The sequence below is a fragment of the Euprymna scolopes genome, chromosome 18 (assembly GCF_053919585.1).
Source record: "Euprymna scolopes isolate OS-2025 chromosome 18, ASM5391958v1, whole genome shotgun sequence".
Lineage (NCBI taxonomy): Eukaryota > Metazoa > Mollusca > Cephalopoda > Sepiida > Sepiolidae > Euprymna > Euprymna scolopes.
Genome location: NC_136499.1, coordinates 98,283,410 through 98,299,066, shown reverse-complemented (window position 1 = coordinate 98,299,066; position 15,657 = coordinate 98,283,410). Strand labels below are relative to the sequence as shown.

Below are 15,657 nucleotides of genomic sequence, written 5' to 3'. Positions count from 1 at the left end.
AAACACTACACATCTTACAACTACATAAATAAAGATACGGACAGAGCTTCTGGAGGCACATCAATACTTGTGAAGAATGAAGTCCCTCAAAGACAAATAAATATAAACACAAACTTGCAAGCAATTGCAGTTTCAGTGACTCTACATAGAACTATAACACTTTGCTCAATATACATCCCTCCAAAAGATACAATCAACGAAACTGAGATAACTCAATTAATAAAACAACTCCCTAAACCCTTTTTTCTACTAGGAGATCTCAACAGTCACAATGTAATATGGGGAAGTAAAGAAACAAATAAAAAAGGAAAAGAAATAGAAAACATAATAAATAAAAATAATCTATGCCTCCTTAATAATCAAAACTACACCTATATGTACCCAGCAACAGGTACTTTCACCGCCATTGACCTTACCTTATGTGATCCTTCCATATATATGGACTATGACTGGAAAGTACACAATGACACCTGTGGGAGTGATCATTTCCCAATCATCCTGGAAAGTCTAAGTACTAGCACTGAACAAAAAACTCCCAAATGGAACCTACATAAAGCGGATTGGGAAGACTTCCAGGAACAGTGCAAAAACCAATTAATTATCGAAAAGAATGATGAAGATGACCATTTGAACTACTTCATTAAAACACTCACAAACATAGCAAATAATACCATATCGAAAACAACCAAAACCAACAATCACAACAAACCTTGGTTCACAAAAGAATGCAGAAAAGCCATCAGAGCTCGACGAGCTGCGTTGAGAAAATTCGAAAAGTATCCAACAAGCGAAAATCTGGATTTCTTCAAAAACAACAGAGCGAAAGCCAGACGAATCATAAAGGAATCCAAAAGAACAACCTGGAGAAATTATATATCCAAAATTAATGTGAATACCAAGGCGAAAACAGTTTGGAACATGATGAGGAAAATAGAAGGAAAGTGTAGTAGTACACCAATATCCCACATCTCTAAAGGCAACAAAATATACACCGATCAAAAAGACATTTCCAATAACCTGGCAGATAATTTATCAAAAATTTCATCATGTGATAGACAAACAGAGAAATTCAAAAAGATTAGAGAAAAGGAAGAGAAAAAGAAAATTCTATTTAAATCACAAAATACTGAAAAATACAACCAACTTCTTACCTTGCCTGAATTAAAAGAATCGCTAACCAAATCCCATGACACAGCTACAGGGCCCGATGAAATTCCATATGAAATCCTCAAAAAACTTCCAGAAACCTCAATGAAATACCTACTTGAAATTTTCAATATTATATGGTCCAGTGGAAACGTACCCGAGACCTGGAAAGAGGCCACAATAATACCAATCCCCAAATCTGAAAACTCAAACATCCAATCCCAATCAAGTAACGTCTCAGATCCATTGAATTTCAGGCCAATAGCTCTAACAAGCTGCATTTGTAAGACCATGGAAAGGATTATAAACAAAAGACTAATCTGGTTCCTGGAAACAGAGAATCTTATTACAGAATTTCAAACAGGATTCAGGAAAAACCGAAGTTCAATAGACCACATAGTCAGACTTGAAACCTTCATCAGAGAAGCCTTTGTAAGGAAAGAACATTTAACAGCAGTGTTTTTTGACATGGAAAAAGCCTACGATACTGTGTGGAAGTACGGTGTTACAAGGGATCTGAAGGCGCTTGGACTAAAAGGCAGAATGCCAATTTTTATTGAAAATTTTTAAAAAAATAGACGGTTCAGAATAAAGGTTGGCACAGCTCTCTCGGACTTGAAAGAACAAGAGAATGGAGTACCTCAAGGGAGTATACTGTCAGTGACCCTGTTCAGTATCCGAATTAACAACATTGTAAAAAACCTTAACCCTGGGGTAGATTGCTCCCTATATGTGGATGACTTCCTAATATGCTGTAGATCTAGATATATATCTATAATAGAAAGGAAGCTTCAATTGTGCTTAAACAAAGTAATGAGATGGACGGAAGAGAATGGATTTAGATTCTCCAAAAGAAAAACGAAATGCATGCATTTCTGCAAACTAAAGAACATGCATAATGATCCTGTCCTAACCATGGAAGGAATGCCCATACCAGTTACTGACCAGTACAAATTCTTAGGGATTTTATTTGACAAAAAGTTAACATTCATCCCACACATAAACTATCTGAAAAAAAAATGTAACAAAGCTGTAAATCTTTTGAGAGTGGTAGCACATACCGATTGGGGTGCAGACAGGGAAACACTCCTTAAACTTTACAGAGCACTAGTCCGCTCAAAGCTAGACTACGGTTGTTTCATATATGGATCAACCCGAACATCATATATAAAAAGCCTAGACCCTATTCACCATACTGGCCTAAGATTGGCCCTAGGAGCATACAGAACTTCCCCCGTGAACAGTCTATACACGGAAGCACACGACCCCCCACTAGATCTAAGGCGAGAAAAGTTAGCCCTTCAATATTTACTGAAACTGAAGTCTTGCCCAAACAACCCTGCATACCAATGTACCTTCTATCCTAAATATGAAGAACTCTTTAACATGAGAAGAAAAACTATCAAAACGTTCGGGCTCCGAATGAAGGAAAGCATTGAAGAATCGAAAATTCCAATCTCCAGCATTCACAACTTCATACTGCCTAAAACACCCCCATGGACCATGAAACAAGTTGAAATAAAACTCAACCTAAACAAAAAGTCCAAATCTACCACAAACCCTATTGAATACCACGACGAACTTCAACATTTAAAATTACAATATTCAGACTACACCTTTATCTACACAGATGGGTCTAAAAGCAACAATCACACTGGATGTGCAGCAACGTACCATAAAACCACAATGAAGAGAAATCTTCAAAATGAAGCATCTATATTCACTGCAGAGACTATAGCTATCGATCTAGCACTCAACATAATTTCAGAGGAAACCACCAAAAACTTCATCATTCTCACAGATTCTCTATCAGTCCTATTATCTATACAAAATCAAAAACAAGAAAATCCACTAACAACAAAATTAATAGAAAAAATCAATATCCTTTCAACTACTAAAAACATTATTCTTGTCTGGATCCCCAGCCATGTGGGGATCAAAGGCAATGACAGGGCAGATACAGCTGCAAAAAGATCTTCTCACCTTCCAACTGACAATTTTAAGATTCCACATACTGATCTTAGACCCCAGATAAAAGCATACATACAGGAAAAATGGCAACTGCGGTGGAGTCAGCAAGAGGGCAACAAATTATACTCAATCAAACCTGAACTTAAGGAACGATATCCGGACATCAAGAGATCACGCCGAGAAGATGTGATACTGACTCGGCTGCGCATAGGGCACACCAACTTTACTCATTCTTATATACTAAATGGAGAATCGGCGCCAGAGTGCATCCCATGCCAGGAGACACTCACAGTAAAACATATCCTAGTTGGGTGTGATGACCTTGCCCCAACTAGAAAATTATATTATACAGAAAGCAATATGGAAGACCTTTTTGAAAAGGTCAACTCAGCAAATATTCTAGCATACCTAAGGAAAGTAAATTTATATAAGAAAATTTAAGGAAATTTAAAGTCATCCAAATATACACATCCATGTATAAATACAACATTTAATTTCTTAGTTCAATTTTATAAAAAAAGGGAGGAAAGGCTGAAAAAGTCATTCCCCCCCTCCCAATAAAAAAAGTTAAAAAAAAAAAAAAAGGACTCCGGCATTAAATGACCACATAGGTTGATATGCCGTAAAATCAATCAATCAATCAATCAATCAATCAATTTGATTTTAGCTCTCCACAGAATAAACCAAATTATATTTTGTGTTCTGTTATTTATATTATTATTGATTTATCATCCTATTTGCTGTTTTGTTTTTTAAGCTGTTTCATATTCTTTTTGTGCATATATATTTATTATTGTCCTACGGATTTGCTTCAACCTTGCAGGTGGATGATTAGTATTTATTAATATACTAGCGAGGGGTACCCGGCGTTGCCCGGGTGTTTGGGGGGGGGGGGTAAAAAAAAAAAAAGTAAGTATGAGGATCAAACCCGAACCGTTGAGGCAAAGTTGTAAATTAAAGTGTGAAAAAAAAAAAAAATGGGCGATGTTAACAATTGCCCCACCGTGAGATGCTAACGGAAAGACGTTTGAATTTATTTAATTAGTTGGATTTAGCAGGTGCCCGTTTGAATGAGTTAATGAGGTCAACTGCGGGATAGTATTCATTTACTGCTGAACGCTTTTTTTTTTCCACCCCCAAGATGTTATAGGAAAAAGACTAACCCACATGCGGCGAGCGACAAATATTGAATATTTATCTTCCCGAAATCGAGCAAATTAAATAGACAGGTGAGCTTCGTTAATTGTGAGATATTACGATTTGTATGTGATATAAAAACTTTTAAAAAGTTGTTAAGCGAGCGACCGCTTCTCTGAAAAAAGCCTTTTGTTGACATACAGAAAAAGCGAACACACATACATACATACATACACACATTTTCGCTTTTATATATATAGATAATGAGATGCTGTTTGGTTTTGATGTGGACAATTTGGTCTGAGGAGTCTTAGGCTGTAGCTGAAACATGTAGCCTGAAAATGTTTGTACAAATAAATATTTATACTAAATAAAAATACACACACACGCAATATCTTGAGCTATGTAATTTAATCAAATATTTGTGAGAATTTTTTTTTTAATAGTTTTAAATAACAGTAAAATGAGTTGAAATTTATTTTTAAAATGGGTGGGATAGGAAATTTGATCTTTTGTAAATGATTCAAACAATTTTTTTTTTCCTGCTAACCATCAAAATTTAGAACGACATCTCGTTTTTTCAATGTAAATCACATCAGACACGTTCCTCAACATTCTAAAGAGCAGACTATAATTAGTCTGCTCTTTTATTTAAAAAAAAAAACGTTTATTATCAAAACAAGATTGATTTAAACAAAATATTGACTCAGCATATCTACAGAAACGGAAGAAATTTGAAAGACATAGTGTAGGGTGGAAAGTATGAACCTATGGATAAATACCAACATTGTTACGTTGTTATTATGATTGATAATTCTTCGTCTTTTAATGAAAAGAAAAATTTGCCAGTGGCTGTAATTTCTCTCTGCAACAAATCTTGTCATGCATAATATTGCATGTTCGTTCGATGGAACAATGTGGAGCATTGGATCATCCTGTAGAATGATGGATGACACGTGCTGAATTGTGGAGCAAGTATTGCCTAATCACCAACCACTCTTTTTCCGATTCAGCACTGCTTGATTCCAGTGGCAAGAAGTCCAGAATGATTGAAAACAATGCCAAGTTAAGCAGAAAGTACATACAGCACTTGGTATTACCAAATGGTTGCCGATTTTAGTACTGACCAGGCTCAACATTGCATAACAAACAGTAATGGACACATTTGGTTGTAGATTTGATTGGTCTTTCTTTTTCCTCTTTGTGTAATAGTGACTGTAATAGTTTAAAAAATTAAAAACATTATTTTACTCTGGATCTCCAATTTATTTTGTTGCTTTATTTTTCTGTTTACTTATACATTTTTACTACTAGATATCTAGGTCAAAGGTCATGGAAAAAAAAAATATGAAAATCACATTTTTGACAATTACATTAGTTCTTATATATTATTTTTATTGGAATCCTTTGAGATGAGTGATTAGTGTATTTAGTTGCAGACTTTTATCCTTATCTCCATAGTTGTTGTTTCACCATGTTTCGGCCAACTCATCCTCTGGCCTTCTTCAGGCGATTAGCCGTGAGACAACTATGGAAGGCAATAATTACTGGGGATACAGGACTCTGCATTCCTATCCCGTTGCGGTTAATCACCTGGAGAAGACCAGAGAACGAGTTGGCCAAAATGTGGTGAAACAGCAGCTATGAAGATGAGGATAACAGTCTGAAAAAATAAATAAATAAAAAATAAATAAATAAATACTTTAGTTCTGTTCATCAGAAATTCATTACTTGGCCCATATTGTAACTAGTGAAGTCCCACATCTTTAAGACCTTAACCTTTGGCTTTGAAAAGTTCAGTTTAGGTCAGAGGTTTAACAGAATTTTAACTTTCAATTTTTCAAAATTGATGTTTATGCAGGGGTACAAGTGAACATGGCAGTTCCAAATAAATTAACAGGAAAAGAAACTGAAATAACTATATTTGCATGATATGTAAGTATCTAAATGAAAATATAAGCAAAGTTATCAAGTAGAATTTTAATTAAAAATTAGTATTTTGCTGATCCATCATTGAAATGAAGTGGAAATAACTGTAAAGCAAGAGAAGTCGGTCTTTTCTTTAACAAATAATGAATGATTGTGCGGTGGAATGCAATAGAACGGATTTTTATTTTAAATTAAAAATTTTGATAATTTTTTTTCGTATTTGTGGTGTAGATATTTTTGTCTGATACGTAAGTATATTAAGTATTTTATTTGGTAATGTGGTTTTTACCTGTGTCTCATACTGTATAAGAACTTCCAAATTTGATATATGGATCCGATGCTCTTTGATAATAGTGAGCACAATGCAAAATTTTAACCTGACTAAATAGTTTTTGAGTTATCCACATTTCCATGGCATAACTTTGAAAATATCTTGTACCGTATGGAGATGCAAGACCATATAAGATTTTGGTCTATACTTATGTTGTCATGCAGACCTATGCAGTCTTATGACTCATTCTTGCTCTTATTGATTTTTTTCTTTTATTTTTCTGCTGGTTTTTATGTTTTTTTTATTTCCTTTCCTATTTCTGATTGTTTTGCCGCTGCTGCTTTTTTTCCTTTTCTAGACCCAACATGCTGACAACTGGCAACTTCAGTGCAATAATTGAGGTGATTATTCTCAACGCTGATGAACTCTTCCCTGGCGGTAAGAAATCTTCACACAAAACCCTCTTGAGTCTACTTTTTTTTTTTTTTACAACTAATTATTTAATTTTTAAGGAAATATCACATTTGAAGCCTCTTATTATAATCACTAATGAAGCGACAGTTTTTGCTAACTTTAAACGGTTAATAACAGTAAGCAAAATGTGTTTGTATTATTCAATTTAGAATAGGTGTTAATGTGATGGTTATCAGTGCTGACCATGCACTCGAAATTCTGTTACAGTTCTAACAGAACTATTGCTTCACTTTTAATTCTACTTTTCGAAAGGGTCTGGATTCATCTCTTTATCTCCCAGTGATGAATGAAACAGTAAAGTAGATAATATTCTCAAGTTTCTGAAACCTTTGAAATAAGCACACTGATCAAGATTTACACTGACAGCAACATTTCCTATATCAGGGTCACTACGCTCTACTCAAGTTGAAAAAGAAAGCTGGCTCAACCCACTTTGAACCTCTTTGATCCAGGTTCAAATTGGGTTGAACAAACTTCGTCCATCAACTTGAGTCGAGTGTAGTGGTACAATATCAAGTTGAACACCTGACATCAGACTGAAAAGAATCTATAACTTTCTCTGCAAAAGCAGAATCCTGACAAAGAAAGAAAGGACTGTTTATATTCTCAAGTCTTGGTCGAGCAACTAAATAAGCGCACTGGTCAAAGTTTATTTTGACAACAGCATTTCCAACTTAAATTTCGAGTTTAGGATTGGTTGAGCCAGTTTCCTCCTTCAATTTGAATAAAGCAATAGGTATATTCTATCGTTAAAGTTGAACAGTTCAGCTTAACAAACTAGAAAAGGATATGTGACTGACCCTGCAAAAGCTGAAACCAGACAATGTAGCATAGATTATATTCTCCAGTCCTGATAGAACAACCACTCTAGGAAAAGGAAACCTCAAATAATCGATGATCAAGATTTATGTTGACAACAGCATTTCCAATATGAAGATAATAGAGTATCACTATACTTTACTGAATTTGAAAGATCAACCAGTTTCAGGATGGGTTGAACCAGCTTCCTCTGTCAACTTAAGCAGAGCTTAGTAATACTCTGTCCAATAAGTTGAACACATGACAGTTCAGTTTAGCAGACTGTCAAATTATCTGTAACTGACTTTAGTAAAAGCTAAAAATAATCAAAGAGTAGAAGACTGTTTATAAGCCAATCTTTATAATAAATGTTCAATGTTTGAAACCCTCCTATTTTTCTGCTGTGTATTAGCTATTATTATTTGTTGTTTGTTTATATAATGCTCATATTTACCATAAATGGATTTCTTTACTTATATTTTGATAAATTGTTTTAGGATCAAATTTTGATATTATTATCTGTGATTCAAATAAACTACTTCCAGTGTAATTATCAAATTGTATTATTTATCTAATGTTTTAATTTTTTTGTTTTCGCTTTTCTCTTAGTCTTTTTTTTATTTATTTATTTTTATTTTAATACATACCTTAATTTAGGTTTAATGTTTTTTGTTTTGTTTTTTCTGTATTAAAAAATCATAAAATGAACCTCATCAATTCAAGATGAGGTTCATTTTATGATTTTTTTTTAAATATATATTAGATTCAAATCCTATTTTTTTTTATTTATTTTTTTTTTTTTACATGGCAAAAAAATGAATGTATTTTGGAAATTCAAACTTTTAAAATATGTATGTTACTCCATAAATACCAACTGAGTCCTTTAAATTTTGTTTGTAAAATACTGTAAAAATTTTAATATTTCAAAAAATCTTCTTTGGGTTAAATTGATTTTTAATCAATAATTGTTTAAACCTTTCTGGCATTCATCATAAACCAATGATAAATAAATGTTTATTTTCGTTTTTTTTTTATTTTTAAATTAAAAAATCCTTGATAACTGTTAATTTCTCTAGCATCTTGAATTGATGGTAAAAAGATTTCAGAATGTAATTTAAATTTGAAATGTAAAAAAGTTGTTTATAATTTCAACTGTATTTTTCATAAATGACTGATTTGCATATGAAAAATATTTGTTGTGGTAAATTGCCTCATGACAAAAATGTAATTAAAAACAATTCTGAATCATGACTAAGAAAAATTCAGTCATGATATCTTTTTCTGCATATTTATATTCAACAAATTTGTATTTATTTTTTCACAATTTTGATGTTCGTATTTTTTACGTTCACACTTTTGGTGTTTATCAAATGATTCTTTTCATTTTTTTTTCAGTTCTCCACTTATGAAGTTTCATTTTCGCTTCGTTTTTTTTTTTTTCTTTTTTATTGTTATATCTTTTTTTCATTTTAAAAATTTTTTTAATACTCAGTACTTTACTAAACCGCAGAAAGAGACCATGGTTGCTTTTTTTTTTTTTTTTTTTTTACCTTCAAACTTTGATGTGAAAAACAATTTCATATTATTTTCATCATTTCTATTTCAGGAATATCTTTTTATTGAAATATTTAATTTTCAGTAAATCATCAAATATTTCCGGGTTTTCTTCATTCTGAGAGCATTAACAATTGCATTTGAATCTTCAATTTGATTTAATCTTGAGTAAATCTTTTTTGCATTAATAACTCTCATATTTGTCTTTTTCTTTTTGTTTTTCAAGGCAATAATAGAAAAAATATATATATTGCATGTAGATTTATGCAACTGATAAAAATGAGTGGTTGTTGTTCAGAACTCAACGTAATTAAAAAAAAAAAAAAAAAATACAGAAAAATCTTTGATGTACATATTTGTCACAAAATGAAAAATCATCTTTCAAGATCACCAAAATTGATCAAGTATTTTTTTTTATATAACAAATCATTTTTTGCAACTTTCAGTGATTTTAATAGTAAAATTGTGTATCCATTACAAAGCTGGTTTTGATAATGAAAGTTCAAATTGAATTGTTTTCTTTTACGTAAAGCATAGTGAATCAAAACAAACTCTTACTCATAAAATTAGACTTTTTTTTTTGCTTTTTTTTTTTGTTGAAATAAAAATCTATTTAATAAATTTACACGAGTTTCATCGAGTGACGAGTATGTACATCAAAGATTTTTCTGTATTTTTTTTTTTTTTTTAATCGGGTTGAATTTTGGACAAGCACCAAATGAGTAATACAATTTAAACAAATTAACTTTATTTTTTATTAACTTAATTGGCACATTTTTTATGCAAAAGAAAAATGGGGTGAAATCTGAGACAAATCAATACGAAGATGAGATATACAGATAAAACAGTATTTTAATGACAAAGGCACCTGATACTTTTTTTTTATTTTTACAAAACCATGTAGGAATTTAAAAATAAAATATAAATCATTTGGGTAGATACTATAGTAGTCAGTTATAAGTTATCCCCCTTTATTAAACCTCTTCACTGTATGTATAATGATAATAAATTTGGCTATCATAACACTTTACTGCAATATCAAAAGACATCTGATCATCAGACATTTATTAGTAAAATCTTACCATCTTTATATATTTACATATTAATTAAAATGTATATATTCTCAGGTTCACATATATGTATATATAAGCTTGCTAATATCCTTCTGAATGTGCAATATTGTATTAAGATAAGCCAAATATATTATTTGCTATTGTTATAAAATAATAGGATATACAGTTTTTTTAACTCTCTTGAATCGGCTCAGTTCCAATTTTGATGTTGATTTTACATGTTATATATATTGAATTTGATGTGAATTGTTTTTCCAGACATAAAGCAGCAGCCCATACACACTGTGGCAGTCATAGGTGGTAAGTCTTAGACTCAAGTTTCAGTCTTCAGGAGAAGCCATCCGGATTCATGTGGCAGTGTTGCCATCTCACCCCACCCCATACAAATAACTTGGGTCTTGATCTTTAATCCAGGATGGAGAGCCCAAAGGAGGATTAAACTCAAGTCAAGGACTTTCTGTCTATGCCTGTCATAGTGCATATGAAGGTTGCAATGTTATGTCTGATTATGAAAAACAATTATATAATGTGCAACAAAATTACTTAAATATATGATCATGATCCCCAGTTTATATTTAATAATTTAAGGTTCTTTTTCTTTTCACTGTTATATAGTTTAATTACCTTTTGTAATTGTGAATTTTCTAGAAATAAGTTGGCTTATACAAGTGCTAAGTCTGTGATATGTTCGACTTGTATCCTTAAGCATTTAAACTGCATTCATTTTTTTTTCTTAATAAAATACTCAAAACTTCATTAAACTATATGTGCTACAAATTTATATGTATTTGTGAGGAGATTCGTTTTAAAATGTGATAGATAATTAAAGCATTAAATATTTTAAATATAAATTGATGTAAAAAAAAAAAAATACTTAGTTGCAACAAGGTCCCATGTCTTCATTGGGAAATTCGAAGATTGTGATATGAATATATCATTTTTAGTAAGAATTCTTGTCATATTTCTTTTACATAATATCAGAGATAAAACATACAGAAATCAAAATTCCATGTGAAGACATTTTTATTTTTCTTTGTATATTCTACATACATACACATACATACATACACATAAGCACACAGTATAACAATGTACAGGGTGGCCACAAAGTCACGCACCATAACTTTAAATTTGAATAAATGTTACTACTATAACTTTTTTAATTTTTTAACTTTTTTAATTAACATTGGTGCGTGACTTTGTGGCCACCCTGTATTATGCATATATTTTATATTTTGTCTTTAATACTCGATTAATTAAAACATAGGAATTTAGAAATTACTTTTTTACTAAGCAGTGAATCCAAACTTTGCTGACATGATATGAAGCTAAAATTCTAACTTAACAACTTAAGGAAATTACGTACTTCTTTTTACAATGTCACAGTCATGAAAGACAATTCCTTTTTACTTTTTAAATACTCATTCATTTCCAATATTAAACATTCTTTTTAATTTACAAATTTTACTTAATTCTTGATAGGTTTTCAGCCATCACGTTAACAATATGTTAGATTACAGCAGTAAATCCAGAGAGAGCATTCGCTACATGGGAGAAATTGAAGCTAGCATTTAATCTCACAGATATCTCCAGACTCTGCATTCGCAATTAAGAAAACGGCACCAGAGTGCACAAACCTAACCACACTTTGATTATAACAATGTGTGCATATTTTTGACATACTTATATGAGGTGCCTTCAATAAGTTTCCAGACTTTTTTTTCGTATTGGCACTTTTATTGATAGCACGCACATGAAACTCAAGTCCCCTTTGAAGTAATCTTCTCCAGCTACAATGCACTTGTTATACCATTCCAGCAACTTCTGGATGACCCCATGGGCGTCCACTTGTGTGAGCGTGTCAATGACCCTCATCACAGCCTCTTTCATCTCCTCAATTGCCTCATAACGACAGCCGCTAAGGTTTTCCTTGAGCTTAGGGAATGCTAAAAAGTCATGAAAAATGTTTTTTTTTTTTTTTTAAATAGTCTCTTAGAATATTTTGTTTCAACAAATTTTTTTTTTTTTTTTTTTTTTTTTCAAATTGTTACAATTCTTGATAGATCACAATCCTAGTTTTCCGCCATTATGTTTACAAGATGTTAGATTACAGCAGTAGATCTAGAGAGAGCATTGGTTACATGGGAGACGAAAGCTGACATCTGATCTCCCAAATATCAACAGACTTGGCATTCACAATTAAGAAAATTTCTCCGCAGCAGCACAGCCCTAAAGTTAAACTTTTCTCAACATGGCAGAGCTGTGGCAATGGGTAGTGTTAGGGCTCTGCTGGAGGAAACTTCAGTTTCTATCACAACTATCTAAGACAGATTGGTCTGACATAGGATCAGAACCCACCTGTGGTAAAATCCAAAGTGCATCTTTGGTTTTTATTACCAATGCATCATCTGTGGATGATCCATGGCTAGCAAGGACATTCACTTATTTACTGCATGCAGTGTTAGGATAGCAACATCACATTGGCGTATGTAAAACCATTACTTGAGGATTTGAAGCAACCACTGGTAGATGCTGACATTAGTGTCATGGGTTCCTGAAATTCTTCAGGAACATAAATTGCTGCAAATCTATGAGAAGACCTCCAGTAAAAGCAGAAGGTGTGTTTGATGCTACCTTCAGGTACAATTCTCACCAACAGCAGCAGTACCCACAAACTCTCATTCTTTTGAAACTTAAGTAATTAGTTAATGAATCTGTTTTTGTTTTTCCGTAATGTATATAAAGTGGCCTTTTTTATATATAAGCTTAGAGGCTGATGTTACCAGAGGCTGTTAGAAGATACCGACTTCCTGACCTAAAATGCACCAAACATTGATGTTATTGGTTTGTTTGGGGTTTTTTTTCCGTCTATAAAACTCTATAATGTTCTACAAAAAGAACAATTTTCCTTTACACAATAACCAAACAAAACACCATAAATATTTGAACTAGAAACAAACTGTTTCTAAAATTACTGTATTTGGCATTAAATAACACAAAGAGTTGATATATGATAAAACATAACTACCAAACCAATTATAATATAGTTGGAATATACAATGCCACACAGAAGTTTATAACACATTACCAAAAAAAAACGTTTTTTGTTTATTTATTTCTAATTGCTTAGATTAAATATTTACTGTTTGTAGAACATATTTAGACATATTCAGTCAAATGGATTTTTAAAAAAAAAAAAAATAAATAAATTCAATGATAAAAACTGATATTTAGTAACTCAAAATTTACAACAAATTTTATTTAATCGCATGTTAAATAATCATGAAATTAATCTGAAACGTCCTTTAAAAAAAGAAAAAGAAAGCAATACTACCCGATTTTATTTTGAAGCATTCTAACAAAATTTGAACATTCAAATTCTGCTAGAAGTTTACAAATTAGGATGTAGTTTTTTAGAATGTTCTAGATTGATTTTTTAGAAATGCTTAAAAGTGTTACATCATTCTTTTTCGATCAAACGTTCTTTAAGCACCGACAAAATGGAGAAAAGCCAAACCATTGATAAAGACCTCTGTGAACATGTTGTTGACCTTCATATAAATTGACAAGCAATTAGGAACTGCTTGTGAACTTGATATTCCCATGAAACTTCCTCCTTTGGGGGAAGCTCGCTCAACCTAGAATATCTGCAGACTTGATTATTGAAAATTTATGCCAGAAAATGGAGTTTACTCTAGAAGGAATTGAACCTTCATCCACAAAGGAGCTGTAATAAGTTTGGTACTAATAATGCATCCCATGTTTATGTTCAGATGCAAAACTAAAGATGTCCCTGTATGAATCCGTGAATGCTTTAACAAAGATGATGCTTGCTTTATTCAAACTTCATTCAGCTTGTTCACTCTCTCATTGCTGAGTGGTTAAAACGTTTTCTGACTTTTATAATAGCTCCATTTTTAAAATTAAAGTTTGAATCCGGTTGTATATTGAGTGATATAGGAGGGGAACTCTTGTGTGGCTATGACATCACGGGCAAGAGAAGGCTTGAACGGTCTTCTTCACCCCACATACATCCAACTAGACTCAAGACTCATTCTGTCTTTGCAACTTCAACATAACTTGCATGTTGAAGTTTGAAAGTTATAAAATCATGAACAGTTTCTGGAAACTGTGCTTCTTGTGAGTAGTATCTATTTACCAAAAGGGGAAATTAAGACCAAGATGACTGTTTTGTTACGCTCAGATCATTCTAATTCACTGGTCACCTCACGCCGAGTTAACCCCGTGTCAAACTGAGGGGAGGTAAATATTTAGATGTCTATATTTTACAACATCAGATGAGTTTGGTCAGTAAATCACCATTATAACTGCTATGCAAATCACACACTATTAGTCATTCACTCATTGCAGTTTAAAAAAAAAAAAAAAAATGTTGAGGTAACTAACATTGAACTCATATTTTCGCAAGCATATTGATTGACATAAATCAATATTTCAAAATACCAATTTGAGCTGTTTCTATGTTCATTGTCTAAGTAATATATATATCTACTAGTGGGACCTGTGGAAATTCCACAGGGGACTCATTCATATGTAATATATTGATGTTGGCATTCTATAGATATTCAGTGTAAATGGAGACACTCTGATATTGTTGTAATTTTTTTGTTAAAACTGTAAAATTATTTATCTAAGCTAGTAGGGACGCCCGGCGAAGCCCGATCATGAATTACGCTTAAATATACTATTTTAATTCTTGCAGATTTTGTAAATATTATTATACAGTTAATGTTCTATCAATTTTTATATATTATAAAGTTGTGATTTAAAAAAAAATATATATATATATATCCATATGACTTGGGTGCATTAGCTTGAATCAAAACTTATAAAAAAATTATATATATATATATATATATATATATTTATAACTGGAGTGCCATCAGCTAGAACCGAAACCAAAACTTATGAAGAATTCTTGGTAAAATTATTTATTATAAGAAATGAAAGTCCATAAGAATTAAACGACAGTCACTTGGATGTAAGTGTGACACACAAAATAAATAACACACACTATCCTATTTATATTAATATATAGATAAAAATAAATATTTATAAATAAATATTTATTTTTATCTACTGATGTGAAGCGTTTTGTGCTTATACAATCATCAATGTAGGAAATGATGATTACTATTAATCAAAAGATTCAAACTCCATCAGAAAATCACCATTAACTCTGCATGCCAGTATTCAACCCATTGTTCACCATGAATTATCATGGTGAAGGAACAAGAATTAAGTTCTATATATAATGTTATGGCAGCAAACAAATACAGAAAG

At 31.9% G+C, this 15,657-nt stretch overlaps 1 protein-coding gene across 5 annotated transcripts in view; it reads left to right on the top strand.

Moving 5' to 3' along the window:
* LOC145297709 (rho GTPase-activating protein 44-like) overlaps window positions 1-15,657 on the top strand; it is a 473,021-nt gene that overhangs the window by 376,463 nt on the left and 80,901 nt on the right. For all 5 annotated transcript variants that reach the window (XM_080143912.1, XM_080143911.1, XM_080143909.1 and 2 more), the window contains exon 15: window positions 6,813-6,892. In XM_080143912.1, the coding sequence (XP_080000038.1) occupies window positions 6,813-6,892 (80 nt within the window). The remainder of the gene's footprint in view (window positions 1-6,812; window positions 6,893-15,657) is intronic.